Here is a 21,658-nt window from a genome sequence, read left to right on the forward strand (position 1 = left end):
CCGGGATGCCGCGGTTGCGCCCGGTCGTGACGTCACTTCCGGGGCGGGGGAGGCAGAGTGGTGCAGTGAGGGACAAACAAAAGGAGGCGCCGGGGGAGCGCGGCGGCCGGTGGCCGGACTGGGTGGTGGAGGGCCGGGGCTGCTTGCCGGGCGGCTGCGAGCGGCGAGCCCAGGTGAGTGGGTCGGGCGGGGGTTGAGACCTCCACCTCACGCGCTGTCACCTCACGGAACCCACTCGGACGCGCGCTCCGCCCCCTCCAGTTCGGGAGGCTCTTGCTGCCCGAGGGCGCCGGCCACCCCGGCCCTGCGCTCGCCTCCGCTCCGCCCTGCCTCCCGCGGGCGCCGGCTCGGACTCCACCCTCCAGGCCGTGCAGCGGCGCGCGAGCCCCCTCCCGGGAACCCTGTTCTCCGCGCGCGCCTCTCACCCGCGTTTCCGCCGCACTCCTCAGGCCGCGCTTGCCGCGCTGGTCCCGCAGATCCGCGCCCCTCTGCGCACGCGCCCCCCTTCCCAGCGGGTCCACCCCGGCGTTCTCTTGACAGCTACCCCACCAGCTCTTTCAGTTCTTGGCGGTGGGCTTCCCGACGCCGGCTTCTTTCCTTGGACCACTCCCTCTTCCTGATCTCCCGGACTGTCCCCGGTTATGGGGACGGGAGCACAGACTTTTGGGACCCTGCTCAGGCCGGGTCCCCGAACGAGTGACTCCTGATATGAAAGTCCGTTTGGTTCTGTCCCTGTTTTGGGCATCTCCTGGGCAGGAGTAACAGATATAGGATGTTGTTGTTGAGCTGGAGGTCAGCAAAGATGATCCGAAGCTGAAGGAACAGCAGAGAGCCCGGGATGACGGAGGCAGGGGTTGGGAGTTTGTTTTTTGAGACAGGGTCTCCACTATGTAGTCTCGACTGTCCTCGAACTCTCTATGTAAAGCAGGCTGGCTAGCCTCGAGCTCACGGAGATTCGTCTGTCCGTTTCCTGAGTGCTGGGTAAAGACGTGGGCCTCTAACCTCTGTTTGAGACCTGGGTTCATGAGCCTGCCTCGGTAAGGATTCCTCTCCTTCCTCTGAACTGGAGTAAATCGAGAGGGGCTGGTTCTGCTTGATGCAATTGCTGTCTTTTTTTGGGAAGGACACATTTAGTTTTCGGTAGCCTTTTTCTGCTGGGAACTGGGTTGACATGGTGATAGTTGTAGGACAGCACACTTGAACTGCCTCCTCTTCCCCTGCTCCAACTAGGACAGCTTTAAGGATGAGGTGTGGAGGGGAGAGAGTGTGTGTGAGGACAGAGGGCGTTTGTGTGCTGAATTTTGGAGACAAATGAATAGCCAGAGGCCACAAGGTCTTTTCCCACCTTGCAAGTGTGTCAGTGGTCCCTTTAGTTCTGCCATCCCTCTGGAGCTGATACAATGGCCTGGCCAACAGACAGACAGTGCAATAAGTTGACAGTTGAGGGTAGGAGAGTGGGGGTGTATTCAGAGGTCCAGGGGTGGTTCCCGAGGGCTAGGCCATCATACACTGTTTCTCTGAAGGTCAGGCTCTCCTCCAGATGTCATGGGCAGGCAAGGACAGGTTAGCAGTGCTGGAGGACAACTTCCTGGAGCCCTCCTGGGGTCTGAAGCTCCATTTGTTTTGGGGATGGTGTACAAAGCAGGGACCAGAGAAGCATCTGACACCTCCCACCCCCAGGAGTCAGCCTCACACACTTGTTCTCCATACCATAGCACACCTGCTAGGATGGAGTTTTTTGAAAAGTTGAGTGGCCTTTGTAGAAGGCATGGGCTTCTGAGGGTCATCCTAATGGGGCAGAATCCCAACTTGCTTAGAAGACCTGAAACCAGCCTGTTCCCAGCTCACTCTCCTGAGACTGTAGATGAGTCCAGGTTTTTACACAGAGACATTGAAGCACAGGCTGACCAGCAAGACCTCCTGATAACTTGGGAGGAATAAATGCAGACATTAAATAAATATAGACTGCAGTGGTCCTGAAGCAGCCCAGAGGAGAGAGGAGGGAATCTTGGGTTATTGAGTAAGCTATCTAGGGTACATGTCCTTCAAGGTGGGACTAGAAGAGTCAGTGATTCCAGAGTCCTACTTCAGCTATGGCTGTGAAGTGGGCAAGTGACTGTCCAGCACCAGCAGTGTTCCAGTCCTGTGTGAGAGGGCGGGGCAGAGGTGGACTGGGTGGCCTCTGTACCTCCTTGACTCCAGGTCCTTGTTGCATGGTCACACACAGCCTGCCTGTCTTGTCTTCCTGCTGCTGGGGGACTAAGTTCTTTACCAAAACCTAAATCTCCACAAGTGTGCCAGTTGTTTCCCCGCCCCTCCTAGACACCCCTCCCCCCAGCCCCTGCTGTCTGCTGCTTCCCTCCTGGTTAACTACTGCTATAATGCTCTAACTCCCTCATGGCTGGGCCTCACACCCATCTCGGGCTACAGTTGCTGTCTTCCTTGTCTGGAGTCGTGTCTACACTTCTCTCTCACACAGCCATCTTATCTTTGGTAAGCAGTGCAGAGCATGGTGCCCATCAGTAGTTGAGTGCTTGCTCACTGTGGAGAGTATGTCCTTATGTTTCAGTGAAAGTCCTTTTTTGCCCTGGCTCAGCCCTTGTCATTCCTCTCTCACCATCTCCCACCTCCAGGACTAGCTGTGACCAAAGAGTAGCTTGAAGCATTTTGCCTGTGCTGTGCCTCCTGCTGGGATCCTTCTCTTCACACCCAAGACTCACCAGATACCTGTTCTTCTAAGAAACTGGACTAACCCCTTTGGTCTGGTTCTAGGGCTGAGCCTGAGTCCCTAGCAGAACCTTGCCTCCAGATTGAAAAGGCTTTGGAGAACCAGGATCTGTGCTGTGGGGCAGGCCCCTTTTGGTAGCTCCCGTTGATCTAGAGTCCCATGTAGGCTCTGTCACTTATTTCCAGGTGCTCTAAAAAAACCTCTGTGAACAATATAAGTATCTTTGAGAGCCACAAATGTGCCTATTGACCGTAGCTCTCCCTTTCTCATAGGGCAGCAGCAGCATCCATGGAGCAAAAGGAATGTCAGGACCCTGTGCATCCAGACAGGGACCAGCCTCAGCACCAACAGCCAACACAAAGATAGCAGAGCCATCTCAGGGTAAGGCTGTCTCCAGACTTTTGTACTGCCTCTCCCAGGAATGAGCACACCTCCATTTTCATAGTCCTTTGACCTGTATAGGATCCAGGGCATCTGAGTGGTGCCTGCTCTCTCTGCTTTGATGTTTTGGGTTCTATTTCAGTAATGAAAGTTGAGCCCAGGGCCTCACATGTGTTAGATAGACAAGCATTCTACCTTTAAGTTACTTCTCAAAACTCAGTGTGTATCTGAGGTTGGCCTTGAACTCCTGATCTTCCTGCTTCAGTCTCCCAGTCCTAGGATTATAGGCACACAAACATCATTCTGGGGTAATGCTGAGGCCTCTTGCATCCTTCAGGAAAAGCTGAGGCAGAGACGGAGGTTGGGGGACTGAAGCAAGACCAGAGGACCAGACCCAGACAGTTACAGGAGCTGAGTTCAGTCCACAGCCGCAGTTTCCTTCATGGGGTTTTAGCATGTTGCTTCAGCTTGTGCATGGGTCAGCACTGGACAGAGACCACTGCTCAAGCTTTGGGAAATGATCCTGCTGCAGTCCTTTGTCAGTGTGTTCTGCAGATTACACAGCATTGTCAGCACAGGCCAGCTCTAGGCAAAGAACACTTTCTGAGACACTCTGCGCTCTGCGTAGTGCCTTCTCCACACCAGTTCTCACAGAGGTCCTAAAGAGAGGGATATGCGACTATTGTTAGCACCACCTGTTCCTCCCTGCCTATCTCCTTAGTGTGGATAGCTAGAAGTGCTGCCTGTGACACATTTCCCAAGAGGTGTTCCTTTGGTCACTGAAGTTAGAGAGCTGTGTGGCTGTTGTGGGACTCGTCAGAGCCTTGAGAATGTGTCCCAAGCATGACGAGTGGGAGCAGCCCTCACACTTACGTGGCCACATATGGGTCTCTTGGAGATATCTTCCTATACTTGGTATAGTTTTCCTTTGCTTTGCTTTTTGAGGCAAGGCAGCTGGGATGGTGACTATTCCTTTCAACATCTGTGTAGCCCAGGCTGGCTACTCCTGGGTTAGCCTCAAAACCCAACAACTACTACCACCACTACTACCACCACTACTACTGCTACTACTACTTTTCCTCCTCCTCCTTCTCTAGTTTTTTTTTTTTTTTTTTTTTTTTTTTTTAGTTTTTTAAAAAAAATTATTTGTCTTTATTTTATGTACATTGTTGGTTTGACTGCATGTATGTCTGTGTAAGGATGTCAGATCCCCTAGAACAGGAGTTAGAGACAGACAGTTGTGAGTTGCCATGTGAGTGCTGAGTATTGAACCCCGGGACCTCTGGAAGTGCAGACAGTGCTTTAACTGTGGGCCATCTCTCCAGTTCCCTCTTCTCTAGTTTTATTTCATTATGTGTATGAATGATGAGTGTTTTGCCTGCATATATGTCTGTACACCGTGGGTGTGCCTGGTATCCCTGAAGGTCAGAAGATAGCTTCAGATTCCCTTGAACTGGAGTTGGAGACAATTGTGAGCTGCCATGTGTGTGTTAAGAATTGAACCTGGGTCTTTTCCAAGAGCAATAAGTGTTTCTAACTCCTGAGCCATTTTTCCAGCCCTCGTTTCAAACTCTTGATCCTTTTACCTCAGCCTCTAGAGGGCTGGAAATATAGATGTTCGGAGAAGGGAAAGTCCGACCCCATCTTCAGATAAATAGGAGGCAGACAGACAGACAGACACAAACACACACACAACCAACTCTCTTTTCTCTGATGCATACTTCATAAAAGTCAGGTCACTTGGGGCTACCTGCTTTTTAGCTCTCCTGTTTCTTGGAAGGGCAGCCAGTATCTAGAGCTCTTTCCCAGGACCGACTCAGACAGGCTGCTGAGGCTGGCAGACAGAAGGCACATTCCTGCTGCAGCACCCCTGGGGCCCTGCTGGCCTTTCTGGCTGTGTGGGCATTGACATCAGAGAGGGAGGTGGAAAACACCTGGTGTGTGGTGCTGTCATACCCTTTTGTTTATGAGAACAAGGTCAGCAGTGACTGCCCTGCCCTGTGGGAGCTTCCTGTTGGTTGTTGAGGAACTCTGTCCCTGGGGAGTGGAGACCTGAACTGAAGCCTGCCTTTCTGGGCAGTGGAGAACAGGAAGCCAGAGGAAGTGCCTACATGAGCTGGGAACTCCTTCTCTGCTTGTAAACAGTGTAGAGTCTATCACACTGGCCTGAGGTGTGACCTGCCAGCTTTAGTCTCCACTGTCTGCCTGAGCTGGGGCCCATGTGCAGGTCAGGGAGAATTGTAACATTTGAGTGGAATTGGATTGCTATATATTCCTGAGTCTGTCCATGCAGACACTTGAGTCGTAAGTTAGACCTGAATGTCTTTACAGTATCTCCAGGTCAGTTTTGTATTGGCCACAGAGAGTTTCAGACAGAAATCCCATGGGTTGGAAGACAAGGAAAAGGGCTTCCCAGTTGTTTGAGTCTACAGAGCCACTGTTGGGCACAATTAAATATCAGCATTTTTTAAAAGATATATTTATTTATTTTATGTATGTGAGTACACTGTCACTTTCTTCAGACACACCAGAAAAGGGCATCGGATCCCATTACAGATGGTTGTGAGCTACCATGTGGTTGCTGGGAATTGAACTCAGGACCTCTGGAAGATCAGTCAGTGCTCTTAACCACCGGGCTATCCCTCTAACCCCATATCAGCATTTTTTTACACAATGGAATTTCATACAGCCCAGGCTGGCCTTGAACTCCTGCTGCTCCAGCTTCTACCTCCCAAGTGCTGGGATTGCAGGTGAGACCTCTGTATGCAACATCAACAGGGGTTTTATAGTGAGACATGTCAAGCCTGAGAGCTGGAGTCAGTGGAGTGTTGTCTGGCAGGATCTGTGTTCTTTGCTGAGCTCCTGGTGCCCACTTGACTGCATGGCTCTCCTAGGCCCTTCCCAACCTTCACTCCAGTTCCTCCTCTGCCCATCCCTTGCAGTCTCCCTGCTTCTCAGAGATATAAGCTGGCCCCTGAGTAGCTGATGGCTCAAGCCCTCTTCTTTCCCCTCCTTCCAACACCCTATCCTCCATGGACATGCTTGGTGCTAAGAAGCCTATTGGGCTATGGCATTCACTTCCACCCCAGCTGTGTGTGTGTGGTGTGTGTGTGTGTGTGTGTGTGTGTGTGTGTATGTGTGTGTACTGTCCTTTTGCTGTCAGACACACAAAGAGACCAGGGCTTAGAAGATGTTGTTACAGCCTCAAGTTGTAAGTGGGAATACATAGCAGGCCTGAAACTGTAGAAAGTAGCTTGGGGACCCGTGCTCCATCTACCCCACCCTCTCGGCTCTTCTTTATCTCTTTACTTTGAAGTCACTTTCAGAGTATTTATAATGTGGTACCCACTGACCCAGGCCCCAGACCTGGTGTCAGTCCTGGAGGACTGGGCCCAGGAGTCTGCATGTGGCAGAAGCTCCTTATGTGGTCAAGTTGGTGGTCTGCAGACCATACTTGGGACACTAACCAGAAAGCCACTCTTAGCTCCAGCCAGCCTTTAGACAAAAATCCCCTAGGCTGAAGACAGGAGGGAGTAGAGTGGAGCTTCCTCCAGAACCAGGTTGGATTTTTTTTTAGTTTGTATGTGTGTCTGTGTGTCTGTGTGTCTGTTTGTTTGCCTATCTCTTTGTGTATGTGTGTCTGTATGTGTGTGTGTGTGTGTCTGTCTCTATCTTTGTGTATGTGTGTGTGTCTTTCTTTGTGTACTTGTGTGTATGTTTGCCTGTCTCTTTGTATGTATGTGTGTGTCTTTCTTTGTGTGCGTGTGTGTGTGTGGGTGATGGGCTTTACCTTCTCTCATGAAGGATTCATGAGACAGAGGTTTTGGAAGGCTGTGACTCTACTGCAGATGTCCTGGGCTCTCCTGGTAAGTTCTTTCTGTCTCCTGAGGGCTTGAAATCTCAAAATTAAATCGCTTGCTGCATTACAGCCTCATGCTCCCTCTAGAGTAAAAGTGGCTGTAAAATTCTATGTTTCACATGCCACCCTACCTCAGAGGCGCATCTGCCAAACCTGCGCCCTCTTTGACAGTCAACATGACAAATGTGTGCCTAGCAGCTCAGGTGGCATGACAGAATCCTGGCCTAGGGACACCTTGCATTCCCCAGCTGGCTCCTTGGGTTCTGATTTGGGGTGTGGATAGACAGCTTGCTTTTACCTGGATCCCCTTGCCTGCTTGTCCAGGCCAGCACCTAGTTCCTCTGGACCCACAGCCAATGTGTCTGCAGCCTGTCCAGGGTGCTTACACCTCCTGGACCCACAGCCAATGTGTCTGCAGCCTGTCCAGGATGTTTACACCTGCATTTCTTAACAGTCTCAGAATATAACATGCTCTTAAAGATCATGACCAATCTTCAAGGCTATTTTCTCCCAGGGATACAGACCTAAAGTTGGGCTCCAGTTTCCTTAACACCTGAAGTACTAGAGGCTCCTGAGTCTGACCTGCTTACAAAGGCCTCATTTCTGTTCATGCCTCCTCAAGAGGAGGCTCTTCCTAAGAAGCGTCTCAAAAGGCCTGTGCATGCAGCACGAGGACCTGTTGAGGAGACCTGTTGTCTTAGGAACCGCTTGGCACGGTGGCAAGTCAGCTCTAGGTCCATCTTGCCAACAGGTCCTGTAACATCAAGTCACTTAATATCTCTGGACCTCAAACTCTTCACATTATAAAGGACTTTCAGCCTTCCTGTTCTTGGAGCAGCAGCAGTAGTCTGTGGTCCAGGCTGCTTTGGAGCTGGACAGGAGTTCATGAGTTTACGAAGGCAGCCTGGACAACATCACAAATAACTATAGTAAAAATTCTTACTGCATAGAAAGGATCCAAAAGCTTTTTGGGAACCGCTTTATTCAGTCCCCACTGCAACCCTCCAGAAGAAACAAACATTACAGCTATTTTACAGATGAGATGGAAGTCTTTTCCCAAGTCACTCACTGGTGAGGTTGGGAGCTGCCAAGTGGTTTGCCATGATGTTGGAAGCTGAGGGTCAAGAAGTGCTGGGCACATAGTGAGGACAATGGCTGGGTCGAAGCTTTAGCAGCTGAGCTGTATACTAGAGTCCAGTGCCCAGTGGGGGTAGTTCAGGAGGTAGCCCTTGCCTGTCACCTTTTACCACCACACAGCCACACCCCTCTGGGTTTGCAGAAGACAGACCTGTTTGGGAAGCTCTGCCCTAGTGCCAAAGCAGTTTAGATACTTTAACCCTCCTGCTCCAGCCTGTCATCTCCCCTAGGCTGGTTCCCAGGAGGTGAGGGAGTGCCCTTCTGTGCAGGGTAAGTCCCCAGCCTACAGTCTCTCACTCATTCCAGCTGGGCTTAGGGGTCTGGCCAGGATACGGGACTGTACACCACGTGAGGGTAAGACCTCCCTCCTCCTGGCCTAGTAGTGAGGAAGCATAAACCCTAGGGCGGATTCATAGGCCTGAGCCCATGGGAGGGAGGGGCATAGCCAGCCACTCTGTCTCACAGAGCCTCTAAGGACCAGCCCTTCCACTTCCCCAGGAGCATTTTAGAGGGACAGCCTCCCTCCACTTGCAGGGAAGTTTTCCCTTAGGTTCTGTTTGTGCTTCAACAAAGGGCTCTTTGTGCTCTGCAGCTCAGAGGACCTGTAGCCCGGGTGTAGGAGCTGCCTGAGTCTCTGGGCATGCATGCTTTGGTGGTCTTTCTCCAGATGGTAGGGTGGCAGCATGTAATCTGAGTGTGTGTGTGTATTTGACTACTCTTCCAGAAATCTTGAGTTCAACTTCCAACAGCCACATGGTGGCTTGCAACCATCTATAATGGGATCTGATGCCTTCTTCTGGCATGTCTGAAGAAAGCAACAGTATAAATAAATAAATAAATATTTAAGAAGAAGAAGGAGAAGCAGCAGCAGCATCAACAGGAAATTAGGTGCAGTGCACACTGCTGTAGTTCCAGCCACTCAGGTAGCTGAGGCTGGAGAGTTGTCCATACCAGGGCTTTGCAGCAACCTGAGTAACATAGATTCCTCTTGAGAAAAGAAGAGGTGTGAGAGTGGAGGGGTAAGGAAAGGAAGAGGAAGGATGCGAAAGGGAGGCCCTGAAGATGGGACACAATGCCTGAGGACTGGCTCTAGTGGCCTTTTCTGAGTCCTGGAAGCAGGAAGGTACTCTACCCTCCTAGCCGGAGACAACAGAACTGTGGGAGGGTCTTTTGGGATGGCAGGTTGGTCTGGGCCATGCTAGGTTTCAAACAGGTGTAGCACATCTTGTCCTCAGTTCCTACAGTGGCACTCTGGACAGCCACGGTCCCCCTTTACAGTTGAGATAGCCTAGGGGACATGGCTGAATGGCACTTCCCTCTCCAAGCTCTTCCTGCCCTGTGTGTTGCCCCCTTAGATTAGAGTTACTGTGACCTTTCCTCACAGTGTAGCACAGTCCCTGAGCCATTTCTCCAGTCCCTTCTTAAACACACACACACACACACACACACACACACACACACACACACACTCACACTCAGATTACATGCTGCCCCCTTACCATCTGGAGAAATACCACAGAAAAGGCAGAAGGCTTTTTCTTACGTGTGTTTCCTATTTAAAAGCCCATGATACGTAAATTGCAAGATACAGAAAAGACAACCTTATTCATCGTCTGACTTAATCTCAGCGAGTTTATTTGCTTTTCCATGCATGCAGTAGTGAGGGTTTTTGTTTCATTTTGTTTTGGTTTTTAAACTGATGGACTGTTTTAGAATAAGAACAGGCTTACAGTAGGTTGCTCCAGCTCATGGGGTCAGTGACTCATGACCTTTCTAATGTTGCCATCCTCTAATACAGTGCCTCAGGCTGTGGTGACCCCCAGCCATAAAATGAGTGTGTTGCTGCTTCATAACTGATTTTGCTACTGTTAGGAATCATAATGTGAATACCTGATATGTAGGCGATCTGATATTTGATCCTTGAGAAAAGGTCTTTTAATCTCAAAGGGGTCTCAGCCTCAGGTATTTTTAGATACCAGGTGAGCAGGATGGGCCAGTGAGGAAAGGTACCACTAAGCCTGACAACTGGGCTCATTCCTCCGTTGCTGCTCCGTGGAAGGAGAGAGCTGACTCTCTCAGGTTGTTCTCTGACCTGCACTTGTACTGTGGTGTGTTCTCACATGTGCACAGGTGCACACACACACACACACACACACACTTTAAGTAAAGGGAATTAATTCACTACAAGAAGAAAGACTGGGCAGCTCACTTTTGAGTCATCTTCTAGATGCATAGATGCAGGGAGTGGGTTTTGTTTTTTTTTTTTTTTTTTTTTTTGTAAACTCTGCTCGCTTGCCTTTCTCTCTTCCTCTTTTGTTTTGTATTTCAAGACAGGGTTTCTCTGTGTAGCACTGGCTGTCCTGGAACTCAGTTTGTAGACCAGGCTAGCCTTAAACTCAGAGATCTACCTGACTCTGCCTCCAGAGTGCTAGGATCAAAGGCATGCTACACCGCACTTGTCTCTTGTCTTTCTCAAAAATATAAACAGACAAACAAGCATAAAGTTTTAAAGGCTTAAAAAAAAGTAGACTTGAAGGTGAGAAGGCACAAAAATAAAGAGTGGGCTCATACTTTGTCTTTATTGTATGATCCACATGTAATATAAGGTCCTTATTCTCACTGTTGGGGTGCAGGCTGATGCCTCAGGTCAAGGTTGCTGGATGGCAGGGGTGGTGGTGGATGTATTCCTCCCTGTACAGTAGTCACCTCCTCTAGCTAACAAAGGTCCATCTTGCAAAATAGAAACTCCATCCCCATTACGCAACCCACTCCCTGAGGACTCACTTCCTGTTGGATTTGACTCCTTGGAACTGCTGTTGGTGTCACTGGAGCAATAGCCTTGTCTTGACTGGCTGCTTTTGGGGATCACCCCCTCCTCCCTGTCAGCAGCCTTTTATTTATGCTAGTATCCCCGGGACTTTATCTGGGTCATTGTGTACAGATTTGTGAAGCGTAGGCATTCCTATTACAGAGGTACAACAACAGACATTTGAGTTAAATTTCGTTCTTGGGCAACAAGAATATTTTGTGCTGGGGATGAATTTGAACTCATTTATGTCCTATTCTTCCTCTGCCATCTGTCTGCCTGCCATGTAGGGAGAGCAGTGGCTCACTGGGTTGTTTCTTTGACCCTTCTGCTCCCATGTGTGGCTTATATAGAATACATTTCTGTGTGTCTGGGATGTGGCATGATCTGGCAAGGATGGAGCTGTCCTGAGTTCATTTGTGGGATAATGTTTTTGGGCAGAGAGTGTACAGGTTGGAAGGAGGAGGAGTGCTCACTATCATGGTAACCTGTACAGCAGCCACTGCTGCCTGCTGGGCCTTCACAGGTGTGAGGATGGGAAAGAACCAGCCCCTGGGGGCGACTTTTGCATAATGAAGTAGCTCAAACACTTAGGAAAGTGTCAGGCTGCATTCAAGCTCTGTCTTCTCCTTCTACCATGTGAGTCTCAGAGATTGGACAGAAGGACAGATGCACAGAGCTGCACAAAGTGTGCAGATCTGGGAATGTCAGATGTGACAGTGTTATTGAAAGAACAGGGCCTCAAAGCTGCCAGCCTCAAGTATCACAATTGTCACAGCAACAAATTCCAGGAAGTTAAAGACCTGAAGCAAGGGGGCTGGAGAGATAGCTCAGCAGGTAAAAATGCTGGCTCTTCTTGCAGAGAATTTAATTTCCAGCAACCACTTGGTGGCTCAGAATCATTTGTAATGGGATCTGATTCCCTCTTGTGTACATGAAGAAGGAACACTCTTATACATAAAATATATGACTAAAGAAATCTTAAAACAAACAAACAGCCGGGCGGTGGTGGCGCAGGCCTTTAATCCCAGCACTTGGGAGGCAGAGACAGGCGATTTCTGAGTTCGAGGCCAGCCTGGTCTACAGAGTGAGTTCCAGGACAGCCAAGGCTATACAGAGAAACCCTGTCTCAAAAAACCAAAAAAAAAAAAAAAAAAAAAAAAAAAACCAACCAGACAAACAAACAAAAACTGAGGCAAGTGCTGGAAAGCTTACTACATTGGGTAGGGTATCTATTTTGTTCCCTTCCCTCACTCCCATCTCTAGGCTCTGGTCTAAAACCTGGCACTATGTCAGGAAAGCGTCAGGGTACAGAAAGGGACAGCCACCTGCCTGGCTCATCCTAGAGAGCAGCAGAGCCAGCCTGGCCCCATTCTGTTCCTCTGCAGAGCCTTGGTCCTGCCGTATTTGAATGGCAGCCTACGTTAGGAAACTGAGGTAGTGTCTCTCCTGCTGCAGCAGCAAGAGGCATGGTCAGGACAAGGAGTGTTTGTGGTGATAACAGTGGTCCCAGGGCCCAAGCCCTGTTTAATGATCTGGGGTAGGGTGCAAAGGAGGGGCAGAAGACTGGGCTCTGTCACTTGCCTTTCACGTCCTTGGCCCATATTTTACACTACATAGACATATTTCCTGCAGTCTCTGCTCCCTTCCAGACAGAGAAGCTAGACAACCCGCAGGTCACTTCCTGAGGAAGGTTCTACTCCCCTGTACCCTTCTCATCCTTCTGCTGCTCTCCCTTCACACCCAGGGACGTCCAGGACAGCTGGCAGGTAGCTCTGCTCATTGGTGTGAATTGTCTGGGCTGCACTGTGCCTAGGTGTGCAGTCTGTCTTGAGCCTGTGTGCCCGTGTAAAATGGGCATAGGGGGTAGTATTGAGCCTTAGGGAAAAAGCAGAGTGTGTGTCGTGTGCCTACAATCCCAGCATTTAGGAAACTGAAGCAGGAGGATTGCTGAGTTGAGGCAAGTCTGAACTATATAGTGAAACCATGTCTCAAAAAAAAAAAAAAAGAAAGAAAGAAAGAAAGAACTCTTTTTATGTTTCTTTTTTATTTAAAAGAGTCTGGAGAGATGGCCTAGTGGTTAAGGCTCTTGCTCCTTTCCCAGAGAATCAGAGTTTGGTTCCCATATCCTGTGACTTAACGACTGCCTGTTGCTCCAGTGTCCTCTTCTTAAGCAGGGCAGTGCTGTGTGATTCCAGAGAGACTTAGAACCATGACGTCCATGGCGATGGGTAGCCACTCAGTGACTACCGATCAGTTTCTGTTGTGCAAGACAAAAAGTCAGTGCAGTAGATAGTGGGGGCATCTGAGCCACAGTTCTGCTTCACAGCACTGGCGGGACACAGGAGTGGCACAATGGTTACATTTATAGTAGTTATCTCATCAGGTCTCAAAGCCAGCCAAGAAAGCCATGGGCAGCACAGTGGATTCTGGACTGGCCCCGTTCCTAGCCTGTGCATGAAGAGCTGTCCCCAGTGTGGGTGCTCACTCTTCTTGCTCCCTGGGCTGCTGGAGGGTACTGCACCTCACCACTCCCTGTTGCTCCAGTCCCTCCCTGAGGCAGGAAGTGGGAGGGGTCACCCTGCTGGCTCTACCCAAGCCACATCCACCTGAAACTGCTGGCTTACCACACCCAGATCCACACCCATCCCTGCCCACTTCCACCCTCTTTTTGAGAGTGCCTCTGTGTTTACTACCCACTGTACTGTGGACTGCTGTGCTAAAGAAGCATCTAGTCTGGCTCGCGGAGGTGGAGGATGGTAGCAGATCATGCCGGCTCACCTGCAGAAGTCATAAGCCTGCTATTAGGGGTTGTCTTCTACACAAGTCACAGGCCCAGTCCTCCTCTGGGCTTCAGTCTTCTTCCCTCTCAGCTCTGGAGTCAGCCCACACTCTAGCCTGAGGTGGGGTACACTTTGGATGTGTTCATTACCCTCACAGAGCCTAGAAGGGCTACATAGAATCCAGAATGTGCTTGGAGGTGGGGGAGGGCCAGGTGGCTGGCATGAATAGATTGGATTGTCTCCTTCCTAAGGGAGCTAGCAGTCTTACTGTTCAGCAGCCTGCCCAGGCTGCTTCACCTGCATCTTGGACTCTGACCACTACTTTGCTGGGCAGCACAGCTGAGCTTGTCTTTCTAAAGGAGGCTGTATATATTCCATGAATTGGCGGGCTCAACTTCCCACCAGAAATCAAAGGAAGTACTGTGGAGTGGAAATCACAGCCAGAAGCTGACCTGACCCTAATTGTCTGTCTGTCTGTCCCAACCAGTCTCCTGAAGGAACAGGACAGGATATCTTATTCCCTTGGGTCCTAAATCTTTACCCATCCCCTTCTCCAGTCTTCAGCTACATTGGATGAGACCTTAGAGCCAGGAAAGATACCTTAAGCAGTTCTCTGCTAGAGGTCAGCTTTGTGATTCAGTCAGCCCTCTCCACCCCTGTGCCCCTCTCTCCCAGGAGTGTGGGTGGTGTACAGAGCCAGCTGGTCATTAGGGGGCTGGGGCCTTCCTGTAGGATAGGCACTCATCCTGGCCCAAGAATCCAGGCCTCATCAGAACTGTCTTGGTGGCTGCAGGACTAGGGCTGGTGTTAGTGTCTGCTGGCCCTGAGGCGACCTAAACAGTGGGAACCCAGGAATAGGGACTCTAAACACCTGCAATGGTCTCTTCAACACCATGTGTATCAGGCACCTCCTGTGCCTGGGACCCTGAGCTAGAGGAGGGCAAACTTCATCGAGCAGTGAAGCCTGAGCTTAGCCAGGAGGAGTGGGCTGATGTCTGACTGGATAAAAAATGACATTGGGCAGGTGTTTTGCCTTCCTGAATCTGTTTTCCTGTCTGTGAAATAGGTTAAAGAAGAGAGAGCAGAGTCCCTTAGAGCCAGTGTGGGAGGAGCCTGCCCTGTGCTGTAGCTATTGCCATTTGTACTAAGTGCGCGGTGCCCCCAGCCTCACACAGGTGCCCTCAAGAGACCGGCTGGGAGCACTTGGCCTTTGTGGAGAGGGTTACTACTGCCATGGTCAACATCAGTATGAAAATACAGTAGGCCCCTCTGCTGGGTGTCCCATCCTCTTCTGAGAAAATGACACCTATCTGACACAGTATTGAAAACTGGTGTGAAAACTAGACTCTGATCAAGAACATATGGTGTTAAGTAAAAGCACAGTTTCACTTTTTAAAATGGCGGTGGTGATACAGCTCTTGTATAGCATGCTAGAAGTCTTAGGTTTGGTCCTTAGCAACTCATAAACTGAGTGTGGTAGCTTAGGAAGTACACAGGATCAGAAGCTTAAGGTCATCATTGGTTGTGTCCTGGATGAGTCTGAGGCCAGCCTAACACTAGATAAGACCCTATCTCAGATGTGGAACCAGAAGTCGATGAAAACGCTGAGTGCAGCCGGGTTAACGGGGCCATGGTTTCTCCTTCATCTCATGCCTTTTATAGTTTTCCAGATGGTCTCTAGTGAACTTCCAGGGATAGACACTTCCTGTAGCCCACTCACTACAGTTTTGTAGAGCAGAGTAAGCTTAGTTAGCCACCTCTGCAGAAAGTTCTGGGATTCCAGGGCCTCCTCTCACACTCGTGTTTGTGGCGCAGGCCAGCTCTTCCTAAAGCAGCTCCTGGTTCAACATTTCTCACACTAGGCCAGCCATTGGAGCCCAGACACCAGTTAGACCCAGGTTTCCAGGCTTCCAGTCCAGCCAGGTGAGCTCCCTGGGGAGGCATTCCTTCACTTGCTGTTTACAGCTCCCTTCCTCACACCACAGATCACTCACAGGAAGTTACCCATAGCCTCCCTCTTGCACCCCCACCTCCAGGAGTCCCTCACTAGACTTGCTGTCTGTCTCCATAGCCCTGTTTACACCTACTGTGTATAAATGTGGAGACGTGTTTTGGTTTCTTTTGTTTTTGAGACAGGGTCTCGCTATGTAGCCCTGGCTAGTCTAGAACTCTTTATGTAAACCATTCTGGCTTCAAACACACAGAGATGTGCCTGCTTCTGTTGGAACTAAAGGTGTGTGCCGCCACTATGTTTGTAGATTTTTAGACTTCATGATTTATGAGTTTTGGAGGGCTAGAGGAAGGATCAGCGGTTAAAAATGCTGGCTGCTCTTTCAGAGAACCTGGCTTCAATTTTTAGCACCTACATGGTGCTACAACCTCCTGTAACTTCAGTTCCATGGGAATCAGACTCCCTGTCTGGCCTCCGTGGGTACGAGACATATACTGGTACATAGCCATACATGCAGGCCAAACACCCATATGTATAAAGTAAAGTAATTTAAAAGGTTGTTTTGCCAGGCATGATAGTGTATACCTTTAATCCCAGCACTTGGGAACAGAGGCAGGCATCCCTTTGTGAATTTAAGGCCAGCCTTGTCTACAGAGTTCTGGGCTAGCCAGGAGTATATAGACTCTATCTCAAAAAACAAAACAAAGCCAAAAAAGACTGAGTCTTGGTCTTCCTCACTGCAGAAACTCCTCCAAGTCACTGTTGCCGCTTCATGGAGCTGGTCCTCTGGCTACGTTTTGGGTAGGTTTTTGTTGTTTGGTTTTTTTGTTTGTTTTGTTTTGTTTTTGACAAATTCTCTGTGTAGCTCTGGCTGGTCTTGAACTCACTCTGTATACAGACCAAGCTGGCCTGGAACTCAGAACCCTGCCTCTGCCTCTTGAGTGATTAAGATTAAAGACATGTACCGGGCAGTGGTGGCGCACGCCTTTAATCCCAGCACTTGGGAGGCAGAGGCAGGCGGATTTCTGAGTTCGAGGCCAGCCTGGCTTACAGAGTGAGTTCCAGGACAGCCAGGACTACACAGAGAAACCCTGTCTTGAAAAAACCAACCCCCCTACCCCCAAAAAAGAAAAAAAAAAAGATTAAAGACATGTGTGTGTCACCACACCTAACTTGTAGGATGGAGTTTTGGACAATGGTGGAATTTTTATCTTCTTCCCTCATCCTTGGGGTCCAGACTTGTGAGACTGCCTTGTGATAAACCCCTCTTCTGGGTCCCTTTCAGGTTAAACCATGATTCCGGTGACAGAGCTCCGCTACTTTGCGGACACACAGCCAGCATACCGGATCCTGAAGCCATGGTGGGATGTGTTCACTGACTACATCTCCATTGTCATGCTGATGATTGCTGTCTTTGGGGGGACGCTGCAAGTCACCCAGGACAAGATGATCTGCCTACCTTGTAAGTGGGTCACCAAAGACTCTTGTAACGACTCCTTCCGGGGCTGGGCAGCTTCCAGCCCAGAGCCTACGTACCCCAACTCCACAGTCCTGCCGACTCCTGACACAGGCCCCACAGGTATCAAGTATGACCTAGATCGCCACCAGTACAACTATGTGGATGCTGTGTGTTACGAGAACCGCCTGCATTGGTTTGCCAAGTACTTCCCCTACCTCGTGCTCCTGCACACCCTCATCTTCCTGGCCTGTAGCAACTTCTGGTTCAAGTTCCCACGCACCAGTTCGAAGCTGGAACATTTTGTGTCTATCCTGCTCAAGTGCTTCGATTCACCATGGACCACACGGGCCCTGTCAGAGACAGTAGTGGAGGAGAGTGATCCCAAGCCAGCCTTCAGCAAGATGAACGGCTCCATGGACAAGAAGTCTTCTACAGTCAGTGAGGATGTGGAGGCCACTGTGCCCATGCTACAGCGGACCAAGTCACGGATTGAGCAGGGCATTGTTGACCGATCCGAGACGGGCGTGCTGGATAAGAAGGAAGGGGAGCAGGCGAAGGCACTGTTTGAGAAGGTGAAGAAGTTCCGGACCCATGTGGAGGAGGGAGACATTGTGTACCGCCTCTACATGCGGCAGACCATCATCAAGGTGATCAAGTTCGTGCTCATCATCTGCTACACCGTCTACTACGTGCACAACATCAAATTCGATGTGGACTGCACCGTGGACATCGAGAGCCTGACCGGCTACCGCACCTACCGCTGTGCCCACCCCCTGGCCACCCTCTTCAAGATCTTGGCATCCTTCTACATCAGCTTGGTCATCTTCTATGGTCTCATCTGCATGTACACACTGTGGTGGATGCTGCGGCGCTCCCTCAAGAAGTACTCATTTGAGTCGATCCGAGAGGAGAGCAGCTACAGTGACATCCCAGATGTCAAGAACGACTTTGCCTTCATGCTGCACCTCATCGACCAGTATGACCCCCTCTACTCAAAGCGCTTTGCCGTCTTCTTGTCTGAGGTGAGTGAAAACAAACTGCGCCAGCTGAACCTCAATAATGAGTGGACACTGGACAAGCTGCGCCAGCGGCTCACCAAAAATGCCCAGGACAAGCTGGAGCTGCACCTGTTCATGCTCAGTGGCATCCCTGACACTGTGTTTGACCTGGTTGAGTTAGAGGTCCTGAAGCTGGAACTGATACCCGATGTGACCATCCCGCCCAGCATTGCCCAGCTCACAGGCCTCAAGGAGCTGTGGCTGTACCACACAGCAGCCAAGATCGAGGCTCCTGCCCTGGCCTTCCTGCGTGAGAACCTGCGGGCACTGCACATCAAGTTCACAGACATCAAGGAGATCCCACTGTGGATCTACAGCCTGAAGACGCTGGAGGAGCTGCACCTGACAGGCAACCTGAGCGCAGAGAACAACCGCTACATCGTCATCGATGGGCTGCGGGAGCTCAAACGTCTCAAGGTGCTGCGGCTCAAAAGCAACCTGAGCAAGCTGCCGCAGGTGGTCACGGATGTGGGCGTGCACCTGCAGAAGCTGTCCATCAACAATGAGGGCACCAAGCTCATCGTCCTCAACAGCCTCAAGAAGATGGTTAACCTGACGGAGCTGGAGCTGATCCGCTGTGACCTGGAGCGTATTCCTCACTCCATCTTTAGCCTCCACAACCTGCAGGAGATTGACCTGAAGGACAACAACCTTAAGACCATCGAGGAGATCATCAGCTTCCAGCATCTGCACCGCCTCACCTGCCTTAAGCTGTGGTACAACCACATCGCCTACATCCCCGTCCAGGTCGGCAACCTCACCAACCTCGAGCGGCTCTACCTGAACCGCAACAAGATCGAGAAAATCCCCACCCAGCTCTTCTACTGCCGCAAGCTGCGCTACCTGGACCTCAGCCACAACAACCTGACCTTCCTCCCCGCCGACATTGGCCTCCTGCAGAACCTCCAGAACCTGGCTGTCACAGCCAACAGGGTGAGTGCCTGGCTACAGGGTGGCCTGCTCTGGGTGCTCAGAGGACTAGTGTTTCAGGACAGTTGATGCTTTCAGGTTCCAGAAGCTCTGTGTTCTAGAAACATCGAGAGTTCAGGAATTGGACTCCTAGGCCTCATTGCAGGTTTGCTAAATCAGAATCTTGGGCTGGGAGTCTGGCCTTGTCACAGAAGATCAGTGTTATGCTGTAAGAGGTGCTGTTTGCCTGTGTTTCAGGGATGTGCATAACACAGGAATCCCAACACCAAGGTTCTTTTGAAATGGAGTAGTGGGAGGCGGGTCTTAACTTGGTATCTGTCTCCCAACATTTTGAGCCGAGACCAGCCTATATCTTCCCAGCGAGAGAAACTCTGTGGGTGGCTTTGCTGACTGAGGTAAAGCCAGATGGTCTCTGTAGCTCCAACGTTGCCCATGTCCCTCCCTTCTCTGCATCAAAGTGGTGAAGAACAAAGTTAGCTTAGATGGGGTGGGCTCATCCCCACTGCTTTTCTGGAGAGGAAATTGAGGGCCAGAACTGTGGAAAGCAACGCCCTTGAAACTGTAGGTGGCCCCTGTGTACCAGCCCTGTGTGTGACTGGAAAGCCCCCACCAAGAGGTAATGGGGCAGTTAGATGGGCTAAGGGCAGAGCACTTGTGTGGCTTGTGGTCAGGGGAAACCAGCCTGCAGCTACTGTATGTTAGCTAGGAGGTTCCCTTGTCCTCAAGGCCTGCAGGACGTCTTCCTGTAAAAGGTGGGGAGCCTGAGGTTAGGGATCAGGAGACAGAGCCAATTCAGCCACCATCTCCATTAATCTGGTCCTTAAAGTAGGCAGGCACTGCTGGCTCTTGAGTGGAGTTGTGGTGGCCTTCAGCAGGTGTGACACTCCTGCTACCAGCACCTCTTTCTGCCAGCCTCAGGTATGGAGGCAATGGATCTAGCTTGGGACTCACCTCTTCGTGGCCCAGAACATGCTTCCTTCATTTGTCCCTGGGGACCTTTAGTGCAGGCCAGCCTAGATCCTCCATGTCAGAGGGATTGGGACAATCTTATTTGGCTTGGTTTATGTACATTTGAGAATGGTCAAGGATGATGATCCAACTCTGGTTGTTTCCCGTAGAGCAGGAGCCTCTGAAGAGTGTTGGAGTAGTGTTGGAGTAGTTGAAGTAGTGTTGGAGTGTTGAAGTAGTGTTGGAGGCTGGTTACCTCAGGGAGTTGGGATGGACTCTCCACCCCACACCCTGAAGTGCCTGTGTGCCCCAGGTGCTGGACTGGTTCAGGAAGGTGTGGGCTAGCTTTCAGCCTTGTCTTATCCTGTCCCTCACCCCCAGGTTCTCACACCAGGCTTGCTTGCTAGTGTCATGCCTGTTGGCTGAGGTCATCCCTTAGGGAAGGAGCTGGCGGAGGCATGTTGTCCTGTACTAGAGGAAGGGGACCCTCTGACACCCTCTTTAGCACATTGCTTAGTCATATCCTGTCTCCACCCTTACACGCACCCAGACGCCTTTTATCGGGAAAAATGTGCTTGGGCCAGTTATAGGCAGGCAGGGCCCTCGTGGGTTTGAGACTACAGTAGGGTGGGCAGTGAGGTGGGAGGCTTGAACTGGACAAGGCTGCTAGGGACAGAAATGAAGATGAATCTGGAAGAGCCTGTGGAGGGAGAGTCGTGGGTCACTGGCTGGGGAGGAAGCGTGGGGTTCTCAGGTATCTTACACCCTGAGCCAGGACCTGAGAGGCAGTGTAGGTCTTCAGAGGAATGATCAGTTGTACATCCTGTGGGCTCTCAGTGAACTGTCCTGGAACTTTCAGTCATCTTTACTGCGCTCCTAGAGGAAGAGGGATCTTTGGTATAACCATCCAGGAGAAGGGAGGGGGAGAGACAAGGATCTGTAATGAACTTTCGAGTGAAAAGTAAAGCTGGGTTGGAGCATGTGGCTGCTCGTGTGTGGGACTTCAGTGGAAGAACAGATGTGGATTGAGCTTGTGACTGGCCAGCAGCAAGGCTGGCAGAAGGGCAGATTATGCTGTATGAGCTCAGAGGTGACACTTCTCCAGATGGTTGGTCAGAAAGGTTGAAAAGCCATGGGGGAGGCAGTGTCTCAGAGGCTCCTGGAAGGCTTGTCCTTATTGAAGACCAAGTGGCCCTGAGGCCATTTCAACACTAATCAGGGAGAGACAGCAGAGGTGAGGTTCAAGGTGATGGGAAACAACTTTCATCCTTCAGTGGACTAGGGACACTCGGGACAAAAGATGTGTGTGGCCGTGTCAGAGAGCCAAGCACCTTTGTTTCTCTGAGGCTAGGGAGTATGTGGTGGCAGAGTGATGGGGGTGGGGTTCTGGGGAGAGGACTGTCAAGAAGGGACCTCTGGAGCCATGGACTGACTGAGTAGATCTGACCCTACCCCTCTCTGGTCAGAACTGTCTCTACTACCTTTGACTTTATCATTAGAGGTCATTAGGTGGTGGCAGTGGTGGCGGTGGCATCGGGAGTGGGGGCAGGGAGGCAGTGTGGCTACTTTGGGAAGGCTTTGTTCCCTGGGTACTGCAGGGCCCACTTCCCATCTACCT

The 21,658-nt window shown here is 50.7% G+C and overlaps 1 protein-coding gene across 8 annotated transcripts in view; it reads left to right on the top strand.

Moving 5' to 3' along the window:
* The window catches only part of Lrrc8a (leucine rich repeat containing 8 VRAC subunit A), a 25,740-nt gene continuing 4,082 nt past the window's right edge, over positions 1 to 21,658 (top strand). The window contains exons 1-4 of one of the 8 annotated variants that reach the window (XM_034494642.2): positions 1 to 173; positions 3,001 to 3,109; positions 16,389 to 16,446; positions 16,931 to 19,095. In XM_034494642.2, the coding sequence (XP_034350533.1) occupies positions 16,939 to 19,095 (2,157 nt within the window). In that variant the 5' untranslated portion in view covers positions 1 to 173; positions 3,001 to 3,109; positions 16,389 to 16,446; positions 16,931 to 16,938. Of the gene's footprint in view, positions 174 to 295; positions 1,038 to 1,059; positions 2,494 to 2,983; positions 3,110 to 16,388; positions 16,447 to 16,930; positions 19,096 to 21,658 lie in introns of those variants that run through there. The other 7 variants (XM_076928426.1, XM_034494643.2, XM_076928425.1 and 4 more) reach the window with 7 other exon arrangements.

The sequence above is a fragment of the Arvicanthis niloticus genome, chromosome 2 (genome assembly GCF_011762505.2).
Source record: "Arvicanthis niloticus isolate mArvNil1 chromosome 2, mArvNil1.pat.X, whole genome shotgun sequence".
In the NCBI taxonomy this organism is placed as follows: domain Eukaryota; kingdom Metazoa; phylum Chordata; class Mammalia; order Rodentia; family Muridae; genus Arvicanthis; species Arvicanthis niloticus.